The 21,991-nt window shown below is 57.8% G+C and overlaps 1 protein-coding gene across 1 annotated transcript in view; it reads right to left on the reverse strand.

Moving 5' to 3' along the window:
* PKD1L1 (polycystin 1 like 1, transient receptor potential channel interacting) overlaps positions 1-21,991 on the reverse strand; it is a 65,110-nt gene that overhangs the window by 36,443 nt on the left and 6,676 nt on the right. The window contains exons 10-24 of the mRNA XM_019652969.1: positions 21,401-21,533; positions 18,876-19,082; positions 18,174-18,355; positions 16,943-17,164; positions 14,771-14,931; positions 14,416-14,612; positions 13,292-13,433; positions 12,382-12,441; positions 10,779-10,955; positions 9,800-9,877; positions 7,700-7,842; positions 7,042-7,162; positions 5,815-5,926; positions 3,004-3,199; positions 2,173-2,229 (exon numbers count right to left, since the gene is read on the reverse strand). Coding sequence (XP_019508514.1) covers positions 2,173-2,229; positions 3,004-3,199; positions 5,815-5,926; positions 7,042-7,162; positions 7,700-7,842; positions 9,800-9,877; positions 10,779-10,955; positions 12,382-12,441; positions 13,292-13,433; positions 14,416-14,612; positions 14,771-14,931; positions 16,943-17,164; positions 18,174-18,355; positions 18,876-19,082; positions 21,401-21,533 — 2,188 coding nt within the window. The remainder of the gene's footprint in view (positions 1-2,172; positions 2,230-3,003; positions 3,200-5,814; positions 5,927-7,041; positions 7,163-7,699; positions 7,843-9,799; positions 9,878-10,778; positions 10,956-12,381; positions 12,442-13,291; positions 13,434-14,415; positions 14,613-14,770; positions 14,932-16,942; positions 17,165-18,173; positions 18,356-18,875; positions 19,083-21,400; positions 21,534-21,991) is intronic.

Genomic DNA, 21,991 nt, shown 5'->3' on the forward strand with positions numbered 1-21,991 from the left:
GCTGCCCGGAGCCCACGGCCATTCTGTCCTCCAGCCACGGAGACCCTCTTCCTGCTCCCAAACAGCCGAGGCCTCTGCCTGATGCCGTACGATTCTCCCCCAGATGCCTTCACCTGTCTTTGTGGCAAAAGCCTACTTTTCGCTTTCTCTTTTTCTAAACTCTCAATGGGAACCATTCCAAACACACAACAGCAGAGAGAATTGCACGGCGTAAGCACGGCCTTCACCCACATTCACGGGCAGCAGGTTTTCTCCTGGTCCCCACTCAGCACGACGGGCACGGGGCAGGGAGCTGACAGCAGGGACACCGGCCGACGAGAAGGCCGCAAAACGCCCCCATGCCACTGTCACATCCAACAGGGTCACGTGACTCTTTCCTGCTTGTCTTTGAAAACTGGCTTCAAGTGCCCCCGACAGTGGCTGCATCTGCAGGACCCTGTCACCCTGTTGTCCACTGACAGGACCTGGCGGGTCTTCTGACATCCACCTGCTGTCACGTAGCGTCCCTCGTCAGAACCGTCCCTCTTCCTGCCTGACGCCTGCAGTGGCTCAGCACGAGCGATCTGAGAAATGAAAGTGAGAGCCCCTCCCAACGCTGCTTACACGGTGCGGCTTAGAGACGCTTCCTAAAATCAAGCTCCTTCACCAAGAAGAAAGTCCAACCCGTTTGCAAATACTTTCAAAGTACCGTACAGGCCCCGCACACAGGTAACTCGCCATCAAAACGGACTCAAAATGGAAAGGATAACCTTTTGTCTAAAAAAACACAAGTGCTTGAGAGAACATGTCGTGTTAAAGAAACCACAGTGAGGGCTCAGAGTGGCCCTTTCTCAAGTGACATATATCAGATGGGAAGTCCTGTGTGGCCTGAGGGAGAGCAGACTTTGTCCTGGGTGCTCAGAAGCCATCAGCAGTTTAATGCAAATGAGTGTCGAGGCTGGATGTGCTTTTGTGAGGAGCCCGAGGACGGGTGCAGTTGCCAGGGAAGGCCCACCTTCCTAGCCAGAAGCGTGGGGCCAGGACACAGCCCGAGGCGCCCACAGTGAAGGGAAGGCAGAGCCAGCAGTGGCGGGGTCCAAGCAGCTGTCCCCAAAAGGAGGGAGCTCCCACAGACCGTCCCTTCAGGGTGACCAGAGCACAGAGGGTGCGTGAATGGGACTGCACAGGGCTTTCCAGGCACTCGGACCGCAGCGGCTTCAGTGGTGACAGGGGGATGGCAGCCACACTTGGGAGCTAAAAACATGCGAGCGACAGCAGGCGGAGGCCACCGTAAGGCAGCCCGCAGGCTATGTGACCTGCTGTAAAGAGGGCGCGGGGCACGGTGGCCATGGGACACGGTGCAATCTCACCAGAGGGATTTTTCTAATAACTGAGCCCCAACATGTTGAGGACCATCCAGAGGGAGGAATGGAAAAGGCGGCTGGGGACCAAAGGTGGCAACCAGACGAGGCAAAGTGGGGGCAGGTCCACCCCCTGCGGCCACACGGCCAGGGGCACCTGTCACAGGGCTGACACAGCCCCGCACCGAGCACTTGTCACAGGGCTCACACAGCTCCACACCGAGCACTTGTCACAGGGCTGACACAGCCCCGCACTGGGCACCTGTCACAGGGATGACACGGCCACACACAGGGTACTTGTCACAGCTGACATGAGGGGTGAAAGGGAGCCCTGGACAGGATTCTGAGCACATGCACGGGTGAACACCTGCAGGGGGTGAGCCCTGCTGGGAGTGGGGACGTCCCTGCCGGGTGATACAGGGGAGGCCGACTGCAGGTGTGTGGAAGGGACTCTGGGTTCTGTCCCCATGTCCCCCTGGGGGTAGCAGCCAGGACATCAGCTCAAAAGGGGGAGAGAGCCGGAGCTCTGAGACTGAGAGGGGTGAGGCTGGAAAACCCGGCCCCACAGATTAATAATAAACAGCTTCCCTCCCCAAAGCAGTTAGCTTGTGTTAACCCGTCTCCACTTTAGGTTTTCGAGCTGTTGTTTCAGGAAAGCAGCTCTTCACCAATGACCAGAGAGTGTGACGCTGTTGGAACGAATTCGCCAGAAAGTCCTGTTTCCCATCTCAGTGTCCAGACAGGCCCTGCACAGTTTATTCCTCGAGGATGACCGAGGCCCTCATTAATATGCAAAAAGCAGGAATCGCACCTGGAGGGAAGCAGCGCTCACCTGGTTATGGAAGCCTGTGAGGTCCCGCAACATAAGGACAGAGTCCATCATTTCTTCCTGAGCAGGGGAAACGGCAGGGGAGGGGACGGATGTCAGCTTGTTGAGTTAGAGCGCGGGGCTCAGCTTGTGCCCAAGGACAGCAGATCCCCCCAGTTTCTGAGCTGAGACCAAGGGACACTGACATTCCTCACAGAGACATCGCCCGGTCCCAAGTGTCTCCTGCCCGTGCAGCGTCTCTCCCGGGGCCCCCACTGGCCACCCCACCCCCACCACTCCACCACCCCGTCAGGAAACTGACAGCAGGGGACAGGAGCTGGGATGATGCTGAAGGAACTTTGTAAAAGGGTGAGAGAACCATGGAGAAAGAAAAAATATTAGTCCAAATGCAAACATCATAATGACCACGAAATAGGTGTCTTGTTCGATGTGGCTGTTCTCCAGTGACAGGCCCAGGACAGGGGTGGCAGACCTGCTGTGGGCCGGGACAGTAGCCCCGGGGTATGTGGCCCCTGCTGTGGAAGGGGCAGAGTCACAAACCTAACTCCGGTGTATCGTTACCAAGATAAAATGCGATTGGGTTTACGGAATTTTCACCCACAGAAACACGGGCAGAATTAGCTGCGGTGACGAGTGGCTTTTATCTCTTTAGTAACCCAGCGGCAGGTCTGTGACATGCACGAGCAGATGCGAGGCCACAGCCACGCGTCAGCCTCCCCAAGGGGTCCACCCGATCTCATTCCTTGACTGTTTCGTGCTTGACCGTTTGCCAGTGAGCCAACCAGTCTTCATTCCTATTTGCAGACACTGACCTCACCCCCCTCTGGGCCATACCTGGTCGTGGAAAGCCAGTCCGCAGACTGAAGAAATGAGTGCATCCTGTATTCGTGACCACTGGCCACAGGAGGGACTTCCGTCCTCCTTAGCCCAACGATGCAGGACCCTGGTGATCACGGAGATGTAGTTCCTCATTTCTGTGTAACTCCCCATCAGCTGGAGGGTAGACAGGTGTTTCAGGCTGGAATTATACCTGAAGGAAATACAAGAGTCACCATGGTTGTTGCAACACGCGGCAAAACGTTTCAGCCTGCTCACCCAGAGCAGGTGGTATTGGTTACAGAAACGCTTCTTGGGTGGATAAGGGCAGAAAGAGCAAGGCTCAGGGGAGGGTTGGTCTGCGCAGAGGACGCCCTAGAAAGACAGTGAGGAGCAGGTAGCATCAGCATTCTCTAAAAGCCCGTTGTCACAGCTGAGGAGGCACAAGATGCCACGCAGCATGACACAGAGACACACAGACGAGGGGGAGCAGTGCCGAGCTGGGCAGAGAAACGCGACGGTGACAGCGGGCTGATGGGCTGATAGGCGGGGATGGTGGGTGGCACTCAAAATCGGCAATGAAGTGGGCGCCCACACTGGACGTGCAGGACACACCACCACCAAGCAGGGTTTGTCCAGGAATAAGGTGGCTCAAGGATGAAAATCGGTCGCTGTGAGACACCCTATTAATAGGCGGAGGGACAAGCCCACGTGACCATCTCAACAGGCCTAGTAGAAGCGCTGACACAGCCCAACTCCCGTTCGTGATAAAACACCCAAAACCCAGGACTACGAGGGAACGCCTTCAGCCCCATAAAGGCCATCTGCAGAGAGCCTAACGTTAATTACACTAAGTGGGAAGGGCTGCGTTTTCCCACCTGGGGACTTCCACGTGTGGCACTTCTCCTCAGCCCTCAGCTGAAGTTCTCACCAGGACAATCAAGCGAGAAAAAGAAATAAAAGGTATCCAGGTTGGAAAGGAAGAAGTGAAACCCTACTCACAGATGACGTGACCTTATACACAGAAACCCCCAGCTGCACGGAAAGGCAGCTGGAGCTAGTAAGTGGGCTCCCCGAGGTTGCAGGACACAGGTCAGTGTGTGAACATCAGTGGTTATCTACACGTGAACACTAAAAACCCCCAAATTAGGAAAACAATCCCATTTACAATAGCATTAAAAAGAATAAAATACTTATGATTAGTTTAACAAAAACGTTTACCACTTATACACTGAAAACTGTGAAATATTGCTGAAAGAAATTAAAGATCTAAATAAATGGAAAAACTGTGTTCGTGGATCACAAGGCTTCATATGTTAGGATGGTAATATTCCCTAAGTGACCTACACGTTCAGGGCAAGCCCAGGGGGCTTTTTTTCTAGAAATTGACAAAACACTAACCAGAAGGTCCAGAATAACCAAAACAATCTTGAAAAACAAGACCAACGTCAGTGGATTCATGCTTCCCAATTTCAAACTTACGACAACGCCACAGTACTTTAGACAGTGTGGTACCAGGATAGACACACGGCTTAATGAATAGTACCGAGTCCAGAAATAAACACTGACACTTACGGTCCCTTGCTTTTTGACAAAGGGACAACAATTCAGCGGGGAAAGAACAATCTTTTCAACCTACGGTGCTGGGACCCCTGACACACGGAAGAGCAAACCAGCCTGACCTCACAGCACACGGAAGTGAACTCAGAGTGGCTCAGAGAGCGGCGTGTAGGAGCAAACACCGGAGCCTCTTAGAACAGGAATAAACCTTCGTGACCTTGGGTTAGGACGGTGATAACGTCTTAGATGCACTAAGAGCACAAGCAATAAAGAGAAGGATACGTGGGACTTCATCAAAATTAACAACTTTGGCACACGAAAGAGAAAACACAACCCACCGGCTGGGGGAACATGTGCAAGTCACGCACCTGACGAGGACAGCACCCAGGTGGGTGACGACTTGCACAACTTAATCCCCGAGGACAAAACCACCAACTTAAAACAAAGCCTGTGAACAGACATTCCTGAGCTGCACGGAAGACACTCGTTAGTCATTAGGAAAGCAAAGCAGATCTGGTGAGCGGCCGGAGGGCGGGTGACAGTGTGGTGAGGACGCGGGGAGGCTGGAGCCCTGGGCACCATGCAGCCTCGTGGGAAACCGTCTGGCTGGTCCTCCAGACGCTAAGCACAGGCTGCCACGGACCTGCAGCCCCTCCTGGGGGGGGGGGTACCGAGAGAAGACACGTCCACATCCACATTCAGAACAGCAAAGGGTGCCGCGAGGCCACTGAGCAATGACGGGTAAGCAGTGTGGCGCATGCAGAGTGCAGTTCTGTTCAGGGACCAAAGGGCCGAACTCTGACACGGCTGCAGCAGGATGACCCTCCCAACACGAAGTGAACGAAGCCGTCACAGGAGAGCGCGGGGCACCGCCTGTCGGCTGGGACGCCCGGAGCGCGCACTCCAGGCAGGAGGGCCCATCAGTGGCTGCGGGGCTGCAGGGACCAAGCTGGTGGCGGGGCGAGGGACGCGACCGCCCACGAGAACCAGGTCTGGGGGAATGAAGACAACACCCTCAAACTAGACCGACCACTCTGTAGGTGGCGAAGCCCAAAGAACTGCACCCTTCACATGGGGGAGCTCTGTGGCCTGTAAGTGACACTTCAGTGCAACTGTTGACAGAAAGGAGCCGGCTTCACAGCCTGGGAACCCTGCGCAGACCTCGCGGGTCTGAGTGAAGCCGCCCTGCTCGACCACTGTGCACCCTGGGAGTCAGCTGCCGGCTGGGGGAACACAGGGAGCCCGGGCGGCCCTGGGCTGCTTACTCACATGTCCTCGCCGGGGCAGCGGTTCCCATGGAAACGTGGCAGCACAGTCACGGCCACAGCACACGGCGGCACCTGGGAGCCTCTACCGTCTGTGATCTCAGTGGACACCAGCACTGGACGGGAAGGGACAGGGCAGAGGTCAGCCTGGGCAGTGGCTGCGGAGTGCTGGGAGGCTGCACACGACAGCCGAGGCCCTGGCCCCGGTCCTTTCACGCGGACATGTGCCCGGTCCTGCGCGCTGCGGGTCCCTGCAGGCGTGGGAACTGCCAGGGCTGACTGTACGTCCCGCTCAGACCCAGCTCTCAGGACGGGTTGCAGGTCCCACACCAAGAAGCGGGGTGAGCGTCCACTTGGAGGGAAATTTCCAGAAGGCAGAGGGCAGGTGTGGTTTCAGCTTTGAACCTACACAGGTGGGCTGTGGAAACCACCCCCACGCCCCGAGCTCGCTGTGGCAGAGCAGGCGTGCCGCCCTGGAGAGCGGGGCGTCCTAGGGTACGAGGGGTCTAACTGAGGTCAAGGAGGCTTAGCCGGGCCTGAAGGGGAGGTGAGATCTGAATAAATTGGTGCGTGGACCAGTCCAGACTTCAGGCTAAAATAATCTCAGCTGCCCACGTCAAGGAAACTTTTAGACCAGAGACTCTAGCTTTACTTCCATGTCAGAATTATCCAGAAGTTGAAAAAAACACCTTCTTGGACCCAGAGACGCTCATTTCACTGGTCTGGGTCTTGCACACCCAGCGAAGCGCTTTCCTGACTGTGCGTCTCTAACATGCTCGCTCGGTGGAGGCAGTTTCCAGGGGCTGGTGAGACTGGCAGGACCTCAGGGTCAGGGTAGGGAGCTGAGGGCACCAGCGCCCACCCAGCGTCCCTTCCCCACACTCCCCTCTCGGTGGGGACGTCACAAGGCAGGGCCCACCAGGGACCACACGTTATCAGTAAATAAGGGATGACTTGGTCTCCAATATTCACATACGTGAAACGTTCTTTGGCATTTTATCATGCACATGGCATTTGTTATAATTTCAGAGATGAAAAGTTAATTTACGTCTGTTACTAAGGCTCCTTCCACGCTGACGAGGCAGCAGTCAGCCAAACTAAACGGCACTGAACTTACTACGATGAACAAGAACTGTACCTTCTAGGTACACAGTTTCCCCATTTTCCGGGGAAAGGGGTTTAGAAGCACAAGCAAGCACGGCCCGTGACCCGCGTCCCCTCGGTGACTCACCCTGGTAACCGTCCGCGGGCTCCCCGGCTGGCAGCGCAAAGTAATACTGGGCGTCTGTCCCATGGTACAAAGTGTGTTTCAGGGTGCTTCCCGTCTGGTAACTAAATTCATAACGGAAGTCCTACAATCCGTCCATGGAGACCAAAACAGTAGTGCAGGTCAACAAGCAGAGTTACACCCCAGCCGATACCCACACCCTCCGTCCCAGCCCGGCTCGATTGCAGACAGGCCCTGGCAGGTGGTAAGTGACTGCCTTTTCCACGGAGCCTGGAGGGCTGCCCTGTCCCCTGGGCGTGCGCTCCCTGCCTGGGACCTCCCCACAGTCACAGACACAGACCTCGGGGCCTCCTCGGGGTGAAGGGGACAGGGCTGCACCTCTGGTTCCCACTGGAGCCACCACAGACAGGAGGTGGGACAGGGACACTCGTGGGAAATGCTCTTGGCCTCAGGGCGGGCGTTGGAGCTGGGCCTTCAATGAGGGCCAGGGTCCCAGTGGGTTTCCCAGAGGAGCGCCCTGGGCAGGACGTGGGACAGGAACAGGAGGGGTGTCGGCCCCGAGGGGACAGGCGCAGGGCCATCGCACTCCCGCCGCCAGGCCCCAGGAGTCAGCCCGCAGCCGCCTCTGTCCTTCAGGACAGACGTGGGCGCCCAGCCGTACCTGTGCCCCCGACGTGCAGAAGACGCTGAAGGTGGTGTGCGCCTCGAGGCCGTGGTGGGGCTGCACCTGGCAGGCCATGCCCCGGGGAGCTGGGTTCGTGGTCAGGTACAGCTGAGCCTTCCCCAGAAAGCTGTGATTCGAAGCTGCAGAGAAGACGACAGTGGGGTCACACCCACGGCGATGGGCTCGCAGCACCAGCCATGTGCTCTCAGGTGTGGTCCCCAGACCAGCAGCACGGGCACCCCGGGGAACTTGCTCGATCTGTGATTCCTGGGTCCGCCCCAGACCCGCAGGACCAGAGCGTGGCAGGGGCAGCAGTCTGTGTTGGCGTGCCCGCCAGGGGCTCTGATAAGCACTGGGGGCGGGGACCACATGTGACACTGGTCACTGGCTCCTCACCCTGCAGGGAGGTCGGGAGAGGAGAAAAACCAGGTCCATCCCCCCAGGGGGGGCCAGACAGCAATGCCGCCAGCAGCCGCGCACGTCCAGGGGAGCCTGCAGAGCACGGCCCCCGCAAACCGACCTCCCCGCTGCCTGCGCGCTCTGAAAGCCTCGTCCATAAACACATGTAGGCGCAGCTTAGCTGGGTTTGTAGCACTGATGTGATGTGAAGTTGGCTTTTATGAGCTTGTTAATATCGCCAACACTTTCCTTGTTGCAGCAGAGTGTTCAGAATCAGTGTCGTAAACAGACACTGTCTAATACACAAAGCTACCATCCCCAACGATCAAACACTTCGTTTCTCACCTTCTGCCGTTACGAATCACCCCAATAATGATATTCTCCTATATCACTTTTTTTTTTTTTACTTTGACGTCTTTTTCTTGAGATAAATTACAGGCGTGATACACACACATTAATGTGTTTAAACCTTGGATGTGCGGACCCTCCTGGGAGGCACGGCTGAGTCCCTGCTCTGGCCTGGAGGCTGTGTACTAGAGCCTGTCCCCACGTTAGCTTGTTCAGTCGTCACGCCAACCACGGAAGACAGATCCTACAGCAGAAGTCAGATCAGGGGGCCGGGGGGCAGGGAACTCCTCCCAGCAGAAGGCGCACTGAGCGTCCTGGGATGTCACTCGTGCTGGCTCAGGAAAGGCGTTCGGGGGTAACGAGCCCCCGAGACAACCACAGGGGGAGACAGGGCCACAGACGGGCGGGGGTGACAGGACAGCCCGGGGCAGCGCTGGGCTGTCCTCCGTTCCCCCAGTACCGACGGTGACCCATCTGAGAGAGTGGACGTCCTGTCGTCCCTTGGACAAATCTCAGAGGAGAGAGAGAGAGAGAGAGAGAGAGAGAGAGAGAGAGAGAGAGAGAGAGAGAGGGATATCTAGCCAAAGGGCTGAAGGTGCCCGTGGAAACCGGGACCCAAGGTTTAGCGCAAGGGGCAGGAGGACGTTTACAAGGATGTCAGCAAAACCGTGAGAATCAGGACGATGCCTGGAGACCTGGCTGGGCCCAGCACCAGGTTTCAGACAGAAGCCAACCTCATGTGTTTCGCTTGAGTGACAGGAGGGTCCATGCGGACCCAGGACTGGAAATGGGCTCCGGGCTTCAATGAGCCAAACGTGCACATCCGACCGGCCCATCAGTGTACACACGGTGCAGCCCTGTGCGAGTTACGTGTAACTCAAAGCCCCAGAAATGGGCAAAGTGCCTAGAAACTGCCCACAAGGAAGACGTCAGGCTGCATCAAGGAAACGCCCGAGGGAACGTGGCCTGTGCAAAGGGCAGCCCACGGGCACGCTGACACGGCACCGACTGCACAGACGACGGGAACGCACAGCGCCGCTGCCTCCAGACACGTGGAAACTGTCTACCAGCGTGCAGGGGAGCAGTCTAGCTATGCAGTTGTCCGGGACAAAGGAAATACACGTGTGGCTGATAAAGGCGGCTGTCGCAGCCTGTACCCCGATCAGAACACCACCTGATCACCTCCTCCCGACCGCTGACACGGGCAGCGATGGCAGGAAAGCAGGGGAGGGTCAGGACATGCCATCCGGACAAGAGCCTGGGGACTCACAGGTGACTGCGATCCCAGGAAAACGCTCAGCACCCAAGTCCCCACCGTCCCCCTGAGCAGGCGGCGGCTGTGTCACCTACCCACAGACGCTTGCAGGACATATGTCTCTCCAGGGCTCAGCGAGTATGGCTTGATTGTCACTGTCTGTCCCGTGATCCCTGCGGAAAAGGAGGGGCCACAGGGGCGCAACCATCAGGGACTCAGGAGGACAGCAGGTTGGACAAACCCCTTCTGCACAGGTGCCACCTCCGTCCCGCGGTGACAGTAAAACAGGTGAAGTCAGCCCTTCTTGTCCCGACCTGGAAACGCTATTACCTGTTGGCTTCCCCCTTGTCACCGAGCTCAAAGCTCCCTGCCAGGCTCCCCTGCCCAACAGAAGCAAAACCAAGTCCAGGCCAGTGACCTGGTCAGAAAGGCCACTGGTCGCCCAGGCAATGTGGGAAGACCTTTGTTTATATAGTAGGTTTAGTAGGTTCATCAGTGTAGTGTGTCCTCCAAGTAGGATGGAGGTGCTTCAGAGCAACACCTGGGTGTGACTATTGACCCCTGGGGACTGTGGCTTCCTCAGCAGACAGGCTGACCCTGAACTGCTTACCGTGAAACAGGAGAGACCCAAAGGGCACAATGGCTGAGCTGGACCAGGACGGCTCCCCAGCACCGGGTCACAGTGTGAGACGTGGGTCTCCGAGAAGGGGACAACAGCATGTGACCACGAGCTGGGTGGGAAACCAGCTCCTGCCACGGCTCTTATGGGCAGCAACACTGCGCTCAGGGTGTGGGGTGACAGCCACGCGGTGGAGGCACACAGGACGTGTGCACGGAGGTGCCGGCGCCGTTTTCTCTGCCCTGTGCCCATGCCAGCTAAGCAGCCTCTTCCCTTATTCTGTAAACAGGGCTCCCGGCAGGCCGGCTAGAGCCTCGGCCTGTAGTCCACGGAGGGACAAAGGCACCGTGACCCCAACACTTCACTGTGCAAAGGGGGGCACTCGGCAGAGGCTGAGGGGCCGGTGCCCACACCCTACGAAACAACCGGGATCCCAGGACGGGGGGCGCCCGTACCGGATGCCGTGTAGCCGTGGAAAACTGCTCGGCCCACCAGGGCCTTGGGCCAGTCGACCAGGAGTGTAGGCCTGGCACTAGCTGCGGAGAAGAAGGGGCCCAGCAGGTTGTCCCCGTCACCGTGGTTCCCGTCAGCACCAGCGCTTGGCCCTGATTCTGGAAGGTGGGTGTTGGCCCCTGGGGAGACAAGCCAAGCCCGTGGATGGTTAAAAAAAAGTCATAATGCTCTTCTTACAGGGTTAATGTTGCTGTGCAGGGACCGGAGCCCAAACCAGGGCAATCTCAGTAACTATCTTGACTACGGCGAGACCCACTTGTCTGAAGTCCTCACCCACTAAACGTCCTCAGCACAACGAATGTCACCATCAGACGGCTGGTGGTGCAGCCGCAGATTCCCTCCCCCTCGGTCGCTCTCCCGCCTCCCTTCATTAGTCACCACACATCTTTCTGACCTGCTGAGCCCAGGGGAGACCCAGCGATAGCCCGGAGCGAGCCCTGCCATCAGGTGGGACATCTAAGGTGAGCGAGGTGGAAAACACAGGACACACTACGTAAGCACCGAAAAGCCAGGTCAGGGCCCCGGAAGCAGGAAAGGCAGGGCGTGCACACAGGTGGGACTGGTGGTTGGGGGGGGGTGTCGGGGGCCCGGGAGGGGCTGAGAAGGCGGCTTGAATGAGCTCTGAACAGGCTGATCAGGGACGATCTGGGTGTGACAGAGGGAGTGAAGGGCAGCGGGGAGAGGAGGCGGAGGAACTGGGGACCCTCAGTTCTCACTGTCACCCCGAGTGTGGGGCCATCGGAGGGACAGGGCAGGGGTGTGACTGCCTGGCCTGCGGAGCTGGAGGTGCCACCTCTGTCCGGGCAGTGAGATGACTGGGCAGCGGGGCTGAGGCAGAGACCAAGTCAAGGCTGCTGCCCAGTCCGGCAGGAGAGGAGGCGGGACCTCGCTTAGGGGGGTGCTAACCTGAGTCTCCAAAGAAAGGCCACGGGCACAAGATGGGTTTCCGTCTAGCCGCAGATAAATCGTTCACTGATCGGCACTCATGAGATAAATAAATCCCTCACTGGTCATCCAACTACGCCCTCTCTGGATGAATAAATCCCTCACTGACCATTCATCACCCATCCGTAACACGCTCAGTGCCAACCCGTCACGCAAACTTCCCGTGAAGATCTCAGGGTAGGACAGACAGCCACAGACAGTCCTTTACAGGTGGGAAGAAACACACTGGGCTGCGGGCAGGGGGTCACAAGGCAAGACGGAGGGTGTCCCCAGAGGGGAGACGCAAAGGCGACCAGAAAGGAGGGGAGGGGAGGACAGCTTGGGAAGGGTGCTGAGGGAGGCGTTCCAGCCGACGACACCCAGGGACCAGGGCGTGGGGGGACAGGGGCTGTGGGGCCACCACATGTGGGATGGAAATGAGAGTTCGGGCCAGACCGAGCCCACAGGAGCGTGGACGGGCCCCTTTGCCAACGGGGTGCTCGGTGGCCTTAAGGGGAGGGAGAGGCGTGGGAATCGGATGTCAGCAGAAAGAGTGGGGGTCCCCTGGCCTGAAGGACAGGCAGGGGCTCCGGAAGGTGGAAGCGCTCGCAGACGCCTCACCTGGCTGCCTTCCTGCGGGAGGCATCGCTTCTTGGATTTCGCTGTAATAGGCTTCAAAGTCTGCACGAAAGGACGAAACCAGAACATGTTTAAAAGCAGGCGCCCCTGGAATTCATCCCGAGTCCCAATGGTCACAAACGTCACCCCTGGCCTATTGCTGTGTGGACACAAAATCCCTCAGAGGCCGCGGTCACGCATCACGACCGCAGGGGACAGGTGTCACTGGCCCAGCCACAAAGGCGGCTGGAGTCGCGAGCGGGTGTGCGGCTCACAAACTAGCCGGGTGTCAGTGGGACCAAGGCCTGGCGCTCTCCTCACAGGAGCTTTCACTGTTCTTCCAGGGGACACGCCTCGCTCTTTTCTCACAGGAGAGAAACGGACACGAGGGTTTCCTGCTGCCACTGTCACTTTTCTGTCCCACAGCGCTTCCCTCCCTAACTCTGAGGGACTCAGGCCGTCCTGCCTGCTTCCCTGAGGCTCAGAGCCCTGGGCATGGCAGCCTTTACCGGGCACAGGGCTCCGGGCTCAGGGCTCAGGGCTCAGCGCTCAGCGCATGAACGAGAAGCACTGTCCCCTGAACGCGAGCAGCTGCGTGAAATGGCGTCACGGGCGAGGGACAACGAGGGAGAAGGCAGGTGCTGGGCCACACCGCTTATCCCTGACAATGAACCTCTCTCTCTACTTTTAGGCACAAAAATAGTTTCTGTGCAACCCGAGAACCAACGGTAAAGGCACCGGTGTTCGTACAGGGAAGCTGACACCCCCGTGATGACTGTGCAGCCGCGACTGTGGACGGCGCCCGGGTCACAGAGGACCGAGAGGCTCAGTGCGCGGCCGACAGGAGCACGGGGCGGGGCGAGCTGAGGGCCACGCGCAGTGACTTCACCCCAACCGCCAGCGCAGCGCTTACCAGGGGCCTCAGGGGCCGGGCTGCCCCCCACGGGGCTGGGCCCTGGCCCCGCAGTGTCACCGGCAGTGGGAGCACGGTGCAGGGCGGCTGTGGGCCCCACGGAGGCGCTCGCGGCGGCTGGAAGGTCAGGCCGGCCGGGGGTCTGTGGGTCCCGTGAGGATGGCGTGGGCATGACACGGGGATGCGTCCCGCTTGGCCCCGGGGACAGCGCAGCCGACTGTGACGACCCCAACGCAGCCCCAAGACTAGAGGAGCCGAGCTGCCCCACGGTCCTACAAAAGGGGACTGAAACAAAGGCGTCAGCGTTACAAGTCCGGACAGACAGAACACTTAATTTAAAAAGTGTACAGATTACGTGAGCCTGTTCTGCTCTCACCAAGCCTGCGTCCATTTGTACAATTCGCTTGGGAGACAGGCGGGAAACAGAAGGACGTGTGGACGCGGGACACGGGCTCGCCTGACCATTCCCCCGCCGCTCGCCTACCCAGGCCCCAAACCCTCTGCGCCCCCGACAGGGGGTGTTCACGCACATTCTAGAAATGACCTGGGCTTCTCCTAACCCTTCCTGTCTGTCAGGGCCTGTGCAGCAATTCTACACACTGTGGGCGGGGATTCTGACAGGGGAGCCCCAAAGAACACGTTTGCAAGGACTTAAAAGGTGACGTCGCAGTGAGGTGAGCGTTCAGTTTCCACCACGACAGTCAGGCTCTGTGACAACAGGGCTGAGCTGCGTCAGGGCAGGGACAAGCATTAACTGGGCGCAAAGTGGACCCACTGCCACGTCACTCAAGCCCCTGTGACATGTTGGGGGCAGGCTCCGATTCAGACCAACCCCGCACATCTAAACAACGTGGGAGGGCCACCCCTGCGAAGGCAGGACCGTGGCCTCTCTGTCTTCACGTCCCTTCAGCACTGAGGCCAGCCGGGCACAGGGCCGCACACAGACACTTTCTGCAGCCCCACTGAGTGGAGAGAAACAAAGTCACAGAGCGTCTCCGAGGCTCGGCACAGCTTCTGTCGAAGGCGCCCGTGGGGCCAGCTCAGGAATAAAAGGCCATCCCTCATCACAGCTGTCACCGGGGCCAGCTCCATCTGCCCAGGCTCAACCCCAGGAGCCCAGGCACCTCGGGGCCCCACGCTGTCACAGAGCCCGGCGCGTGTGCACCGGGGACCAGCGCGGCCGGAGGGCTGTGGCCCTGGACAGCGGGTGCCGCCCCCGTCACTTCCAGCAGCTCGCTGCGCCTCTGAACCAGGAGAAGTGCCTCAGCGAAAGCTGGGCCAGCCTCCACTCGGGGCCGGGCCAACAGGGGCCTTTTCTCCGCTGTCACCACACGCGTGGAAGAGCAGGAGGGCTGGGGACGCAGCGGGCTGTGGGAAGGCCAGGCACACTGGTTCAAACACACTATATTTCGCAGATTTTTAGCAATCTCAAAATCACTGTTTCCTGAGCCAACACAGCGAAGCAGCGATCCCCTCTACCTTCCGAGCGGCGCTTTTCCGTGGCGTTGACTAAAAAGAGGTCCCAGGAGTAAGAGTGGCCGGCTGCGCTGCCGCAGGCGTCACACTCGGCGCGGAGGGACAGTTCCTCGTTCCAGTTCACAGACACGTCCCTGAAGCGGACCCAGGAGATGCGGGCGAGCCTGCAACACAGAGTGGGCTGAGGCCTGCGGAAGACGGCCGCCCTTGCTCGCCGTAAGCGCGTGCCAGCCGCCATCCATCGGTCCTGCACTGGTGGCGCAACGGCAGAGTCACAGCTGACGTGACAGCCCCTATGGGGTGGCCCAGCCTTCACCGAGCTCCCCGGAGCGAGACCGCCTCTGACACCGCGGGGTCCCAGGTGGCAAATGCACCGCCACACCCCGCTGAGTCAGGGAGGCCGTGCCACTTCCTCCGGGCCACACAGAGGCAAGATGGGAGCCAGGACTGGGCCCTGAACAGCTTGGCCAGGCTGCCCACACAGGGGTCACCCTGCCCTCTGCTCACCTGGGGGCTCCATTGTCCCCACAGAGTGAGGCCTAAACCCGCTACAAGCCCATTGTCACCTGGACCCCCGCAACGGCATGCACACCCCCCCATTCCCGCAGGACCCAGGGTGCTCACAGGAAAGTGCCCCCCACACACACAGCCCCACGCCCGCACCCCCTAACTCCTTCCCCAGCCTTCCTTGCTGACAGCGCTCTCCAAGGTGCATCTTGTGGACTGTGGTGCTTTAGGACCACACGGGGCCTGGGGCTGCTGCCTTAGGCCTGACTCCGCGGTTTCCTTCCTGGGGAGACGCTGAGTGGGTGTGTGCTGTGGGCGCTGCCCACGCGAAGGCCCCGCTCCCTGCACACGTCTCGTGCGGCTGCCTCCACACACAGCTCCCAACACAGGGGAGCAGGAGGCACAGAGCACAGGCCCACGAGGGCCTCGCCTGGCCCCGGCCCAGCCGAGTGTGTGTGCGCGTGTGTGTGTGTCCGTGCACGGTGTGTGCGCGCGCGGTGGGGTGGCGACAGGGTGGACACGGGCCAGGAGAGGCCCACCCGGCCCTGGACCTCCCAGGACGTTGTCACACGGGCCCCAGTAATTCCCCACAGGACTCACAGGTGTTCATTCAACAACTTTAGTACACGGTGAGTGCATATTTTAAAATAAATTCTGTAATTATCTTGTGAGAAACAGAATTATACAGTACCCTGTATTTTTAGAATGAAAGTGTCTGATTTATTAAATAAAGTATTTAAATTCTGCCCCTGTATCTCTAGCCCTGTACTGGCGGCTCTTTGTGTTTAATATCACCAACATTAGTGAAGCGGACGTGGCCTGAGTCGCCCATGTGGCCTCGCGGACGCCCGGCACAGCGTTCGAGTGACATGCCCACACTTACCTGCTGGGCTACAGTCCACAGCTTCATGCCTGAAACCCGGGATCCCAATCAAGGGGGCCTCTCAGAGCAGCAATTCTGACCCCAATGGCACAACTCACCCCCGATTCCTGAGGACACCCCCTTTCCTGTTCATCCTCCCAGGCGTAGCTAATTTGCTTCCTCCCCCAGGAAGCCTTCCGTAACTCATGCAGCCCACGCTGTTACCACAAGACCATATAGATGCCCAGGCGCCTTGCAGGGTCCAGTGATGGACGCAGCCCTGCCGCCCCAGGCCTTCCAGACGTCCTGCAGAGCTGTGGTCACTGGGCGTCCAGCTCACCCCCAGCCCCCACGGGGGAGGCCAGAGCAGCTTCAGCTCACATCAGCCTGCGTTCAGTGTCTGGGGCTGTGTGTGGCCTTCAGTGCTATTTTGGCCTCTGCACTGTGGGGTTTTGGTTTGTGGTCACAGCAGTGCCGTGTTCCCTCCGCCCTGCCCACTCTGGGCGTCACAGCTGGTGTGTACCTCCCGCGTAGGGCCCACACTGCCCGGTGGCACCTGGAGGCCGAGGGCAGGAGCCCTGAAACGCTTTGCCTCCCTCTGGCCTCGGCCCCAAGCCCTGGAGCCACCCTGTGTCAGGGTAGCTGCTATGACGGGAGGGGTGCCTCCCACTTGGGGCCCCCACTGTCAGCGCAGCAGGGATCCTGTGTACACAGCAGGTTTTTGGGGGGGCTCCCAATACCAGCAGGCAGAGGCACGGAGGAGCAAGGCCCAGGCCCAGCGGGTGGGACAGCAGGACAGGTGGTACCTGAGCGATGCGTCGGGCTGGGTGGACAAGAACACCTGCGCCTCTGAGGAGTTCTGGCCGTTGCTGGACACTGTCAGTGTCACGAGAAACTGGTCGTAGCTGCCGCTGAGAGAGAGCGCTGCGAAGGAGAGGGTGGGGGCCCCAGCGTCCAGGCTGCGTGGAGAGGGCCCCGAGAAGCAGGGGGCTCCAGGACTGCTGGCTGGGGTGCACGTCCAGTAGTACCTGCAGGGGAAGCCACTGGAGGGCTGAACTCACCGGCTCTGGCCAGGCAGGTGACCAGTGTCACTAAGCGGGCTTTCCTGGGCACTACAAGGGAGTGTGCGGACGTGTGCTCCAGGTTACAGGTGTGTGCATGGCGTCCAGGGAGCATGTGTGTCCAAGGCCATTGGCACCGCACGGCGTCCGTGGGGGATCGGTGCTCGAGGTCAGTGGAGTGTGGACAGTGTCCACGTCAGAACACTGGGTCAGGCGCCCAGGGAGGGGTGCAGAAAAGGACCAAGGCCTGAGCCTGGGGGGACCCACCCACTGAATGATGGGAAACACCCGGAAACCCAGCCTCCCACACAGCAAACCACCACACAGACCAAGTGTTTTCATACAAAATAACATGTTTGCTACGGACTGAATGTCTGTGTCCCCCCCAAAAAAATTCCTATGCTGAAATCCTAACCCCCAAAGTGACGGTGTCAGGGGATAGGGCCCTTGGGAGGTGACGAGGTGATGAGGGTGGAGCCCCTACAATGGGACTAGTGCCCTTAGAAACGGGACCCCACAGAGCGCGCTGCCCCCATGTGAGGACGCAGCGGGAAGATGGCGTCTGTGAACCAGGAGCGGCTCTCGCCAGATGCTGACCCTGCCGGCCCCGTGAGCTCGGACTCCCAGCCTCCAGGCCGCGAGGAATAGACGCCTGTCGCTTCCAAGCCCTCAGTCGGTGGTGGTGTGAGCAGCCTGAACGCACCAAGACGCTATTCGAACCTCATGTTCCAGAATATATCATACTTTGAATACCAACATATAAATCCACTCACGTTTTATTTCTACCCCTTTCCTCCCCTTATAGTTCCATCCCAAATGAAATATTAATTCGACTAATAAAAGTTGAGACACTGAAAAGCTTAAGTTATTACGGCAGAATTCTAACACCAGCTCCCCCAGAGGTGACTTTGGGGGCGCGGAGGATGAAGAGTAAGGCCGTGCGAGGAAGAGGGGTCACACGGCCCTCGGAGCTCACCTGAGAGCGGCCCCAGGCCTGTCCGGGTCGTAGGACAGGGACCCCCTGAGCACGACGGTGGACGAGGGGGTCCTGGGGACAAACAGGTGCGTGCCCTCGGAGATCACGCTGACGGGGGCCCTGGCTCGCACCTCCACCCCCACGCAGTGGTTTGTGTACACGATACTGCTTTCCACCTGCACCTACAGCGCGACAACAAGGGGGTGTCACAGGGGGCTGGCAGGGGGCTCGCCGGAGCGGGACACTCGTCTTAAAGTTACAGGGAAACTGGTGGGTCCCAGCGCGTCGTCAGCTCCAACCAGAGGTTGTAGGTGCTGCACAGGAAGCAGTCACCTTTGTCAGGTAAACATCCTACTGGGTGCTCACTGGAGACAAAGTGGCAGGAGTTAATGAGAGCAGGAGCACTTTCCTTCGGGGTCTGCGTGACACAGCTGGGCCTCCTGGGTCCCTGATCAGTGACACCTGTGGGGACCACAGCTGGCCTGCACGGACGCTCCAAGCACGGCCTCCAAACCTGCTGCCACAGGAAGCTGCCCATGGCTGTGGGTTCTGTTTAGCGTTCCTTTGCTTAAGCTCCCTTTGCAACCCCCAAACCCATTATGGACTGAAGGAAATGTAAGGGAAGTTGAAGACAGCCCTTCTCTGCTCCAAGCTCAGGCTCGCAGGTTGCTTGTGAGGGTGGCCGGTAAGCCGCCAGCCCACCTTGGCCAGCACGGTGTAGTTCCCGGGCTCCAGGAAGTAGCTGGGGACAGTGATAGTCCGCCTGCGAGTGCTGACGGCGGGAGGCAGGGGCACCTGCAGCCCTGCAGAGTCCCTGAGGCTCCAGGTATAGGAAAGGCCTCGGGAGATGTCGCAGAGAATGGCCGCTTCGAAGGTCACTGCCAGGGTCACAGGCTGGGACCGCCACACCTGCGGATGAAGAGGCTGTGTCTCATTAAAACTCACACTATGCAAAAAATAACAAAATTTAAAAAGCTCCCACTATGACTAATTCCAGAGTAAATGATTGAAAACTCAACCTAGAACTCCAATTATGTGTTCATATGACCCTGGGATGGGGTTCACAGTGCTGGAGCTTACAGCCCCAAAACAAATACTACATCCATCATGCAGAGAAAAGTAAAGAGCCAAAATATAAAAGCAATGAGAAGAATAAATATTTATGCTTATATACTCATAATGAGTAAAAACCCTTCTAAGCATAAAATTAATGGGAAAATATCAAAGGAAAAGGTTAATAGATTCGATTATTCGATTAAATAAAAATTTAAGCTTCTGAATGTCAAAAATATAAATAATTTGGGCCGGCCGAGTGGCGCGATGGTTAAGAACTGGCTTGGGACGCCAGAGGGCCCCGGTTCGGATCCCACATATGAGGGCCAGTGACACTGCCCTCCACAGCTAAGATGCTGAACAACAGCTCAACCTGGAGCTGGGCAGCCGTGAGTCACCGGCGACGGCAGAGGCTGGAGCCCCTGTGGCAGTGGGTTGCCATGGGCTACCGTGTGTAGCCAGCAGCCAGCGTGAGCGGCCAGCAGCCGCAGTGAGCGGCCGTCCAGAAGCCGGCGACTGATCTGCCTCGCCCGGGAAGAGCACAATGATGGTGCCAACTTGGGCCAGTGAAGCAGCGTCCTCCACAACTAGACTGAAGAACAAAAGGACAGCAACTTGTCTGTTCCCCTTCTCCCAATTCCCCAGCGCTGTTCCCTTCCCCCCAATACCCCAATAAAAAAATCTTTAAAAAAAAATATATATATATATAAATAATTTTAAAAAGCAACCAACGGAGAAAAAGGAAAATCATTTGCAAAACACAGAACAGTTAATATCCCTTAAAATCAACAGGAAATTTTCAAAGCCTCCAAGAGAAAATCGAGCAACGACAGGAATAGGCAAATCCACAACATTGTTACCTCATTGTATGGCTTTGATGATAAAATCAGGTAAATGTTTTATATGTTCAAAGTTTAAATTAAAGCAAAAAGAAAAACCAATTTCTGATCACTGCAAACAAACTGAAACAAAGGAATGTGACCGTCTTTCAGACCAAGTGACAGAAGAAACGTGTGTCTGAAGTGACTTCAATATGCACTATTTTGAGGTTACATTCGGAGGACAAAAACAACTGCAGGGAAATCAGAAAGCTCCCTGAGAAGTTTTATTTCTGGTGGTAATATTGGTACTGTTGCTTTGAAATGATTTTACACATTTATTAGAAAACATGCTAATAAAAGCTTGCAGAGGTGAAGCGGCTGTGAGCTGGGGCAGAGGCCACCAGATGAGCCCAGAGTCCCTCAGCCGGAAACGGGTCACCAGGAGCATTGAAAGATAAGGTCGACAGCTGAGTGACAGGAACGACCGTCAGCGTCGCCCCTCGGGGTGGGGACCTGGGGAGGACCTGCTGCCCTGTGGGAGCAACGCTGCTCCCAAGCCAAGGACTGGCGCAGGGCGCCCCCTGGAGGGTGTTGAGTGCGGCGCCCCCATAAAAGGGAAGGGAAGACGTGGTGTTTTAAAACCTACTGGTATTTGTCATATACGGAATTTTACCTTTGACTTTGTTAAGTGACTTTAGTGACACTTTAAATTACTTTTATTTTTTATTTCTCTACTCTGAATATGATACCATTCTGGCATTTGTCACAAAACTGGCCAGATTTGTAAGTTACCACAAATGCTAACACTGAGATGCCCATTTTCACCCCATTAATAATAACAATCACACAAAAGTATGACATGCTCAGGGGGGGGGTGAGAGCTGGCTCTGAGATGGTGACGCATGCGAGTTCAGTTCCCTTGTGTCCCGGGAGCACTTTGACTCTAAAAAGAAATAAAAACCAACCCTGCTTTCCCTAACCTGGAGCGGGCGCTCAACAAGTAGCTGACCTTTTCTGTTGGTTTTGATATCGCATATATTCAAACATCCCTTTCTCCCAGAAATGCTACAGTTCTCTCTGCACAAGCAATTTTAGAAAGCTTCTCAAAGCAGACTGAGCTGAACGCCAGAGAAACAGAGGTGGATAAAGGGTGGATTCAAAGGCCAGAAACAGGCGTCTCCCTCCCTCCGTCCCCCTCGCGTCCTGGCCAGGACCCCTCACACGGCTCCCTGTGCCAAACGCAGGGAGAAACTGGACAAAGCCTCACTTCGTCCCCAGAGCTCGTGTTCCCAGCGCTGGCTGCCCTGGGGAAGGTGCTGCCACACACCTGGCAAGCGACCCCCGGGTTCTTACCTGCACCGTCCCGGGCCCCGTGTTCTTCACCGGGGGCGGCTGGCAGGGCTCCCGCACGATGAAAAGGTGCGCTTTTAGGGAGGCAGAGCTGATGTTGTTGAAGGCAAGGGCCTCGACCGTGAACTCCCCTTCCCTGGAGGGCGACAGGGCACAGACACAGACTGGCTGACACACGTCAGTCACTCTGTCATTCTCACAGCTGTCCGCCTATGTAAGCACAGTCTCCGACGGCCAGAAGCCGCGAATGAGGAGAGGACACTGGTCGTGACCGACTCCCAGAGGCCGTTTGTCGTCCAGTTAACAGATCCACTGCCCACCAAGCGCAGGGCAGGGCAGGAACCCAACCCCACAGTTGTCACCTGCGACATGAGAAACCACCAACCCCATGGGGACATGTACGTCCCTCCTTGAGAGCCCTCCCAGCAGCCATGGCCTGGCCCCTCTGTCCCCCCTATAAGGGGCACCTTCCCCCGTGACTGAGTATCTGTGAGTAAGACCCCCCCCATTGTGTTTTCTGCCCCAGGGATCAGTTCTCCTGCAAACCCAGGGGCACAGGACAGACCCTGGGGCCTGGAGAGGGGGCCAGTGGGG

Source organism: Hipposideros armiger, unplaced genomic scaffold (genome assembly GCF_001890085.2).
Source record: "Hipposideros armiger isolate ML-2016 unplaced genomic scaffold, ASM189008v1 scaffold_191, whole genome shotgun sequence".
NCBI lineage: Eukaryota > Metazoa > Chordata > Mammalia > Chiroptera > Hipposideridae > Hipposideros > Hipposideros armiger.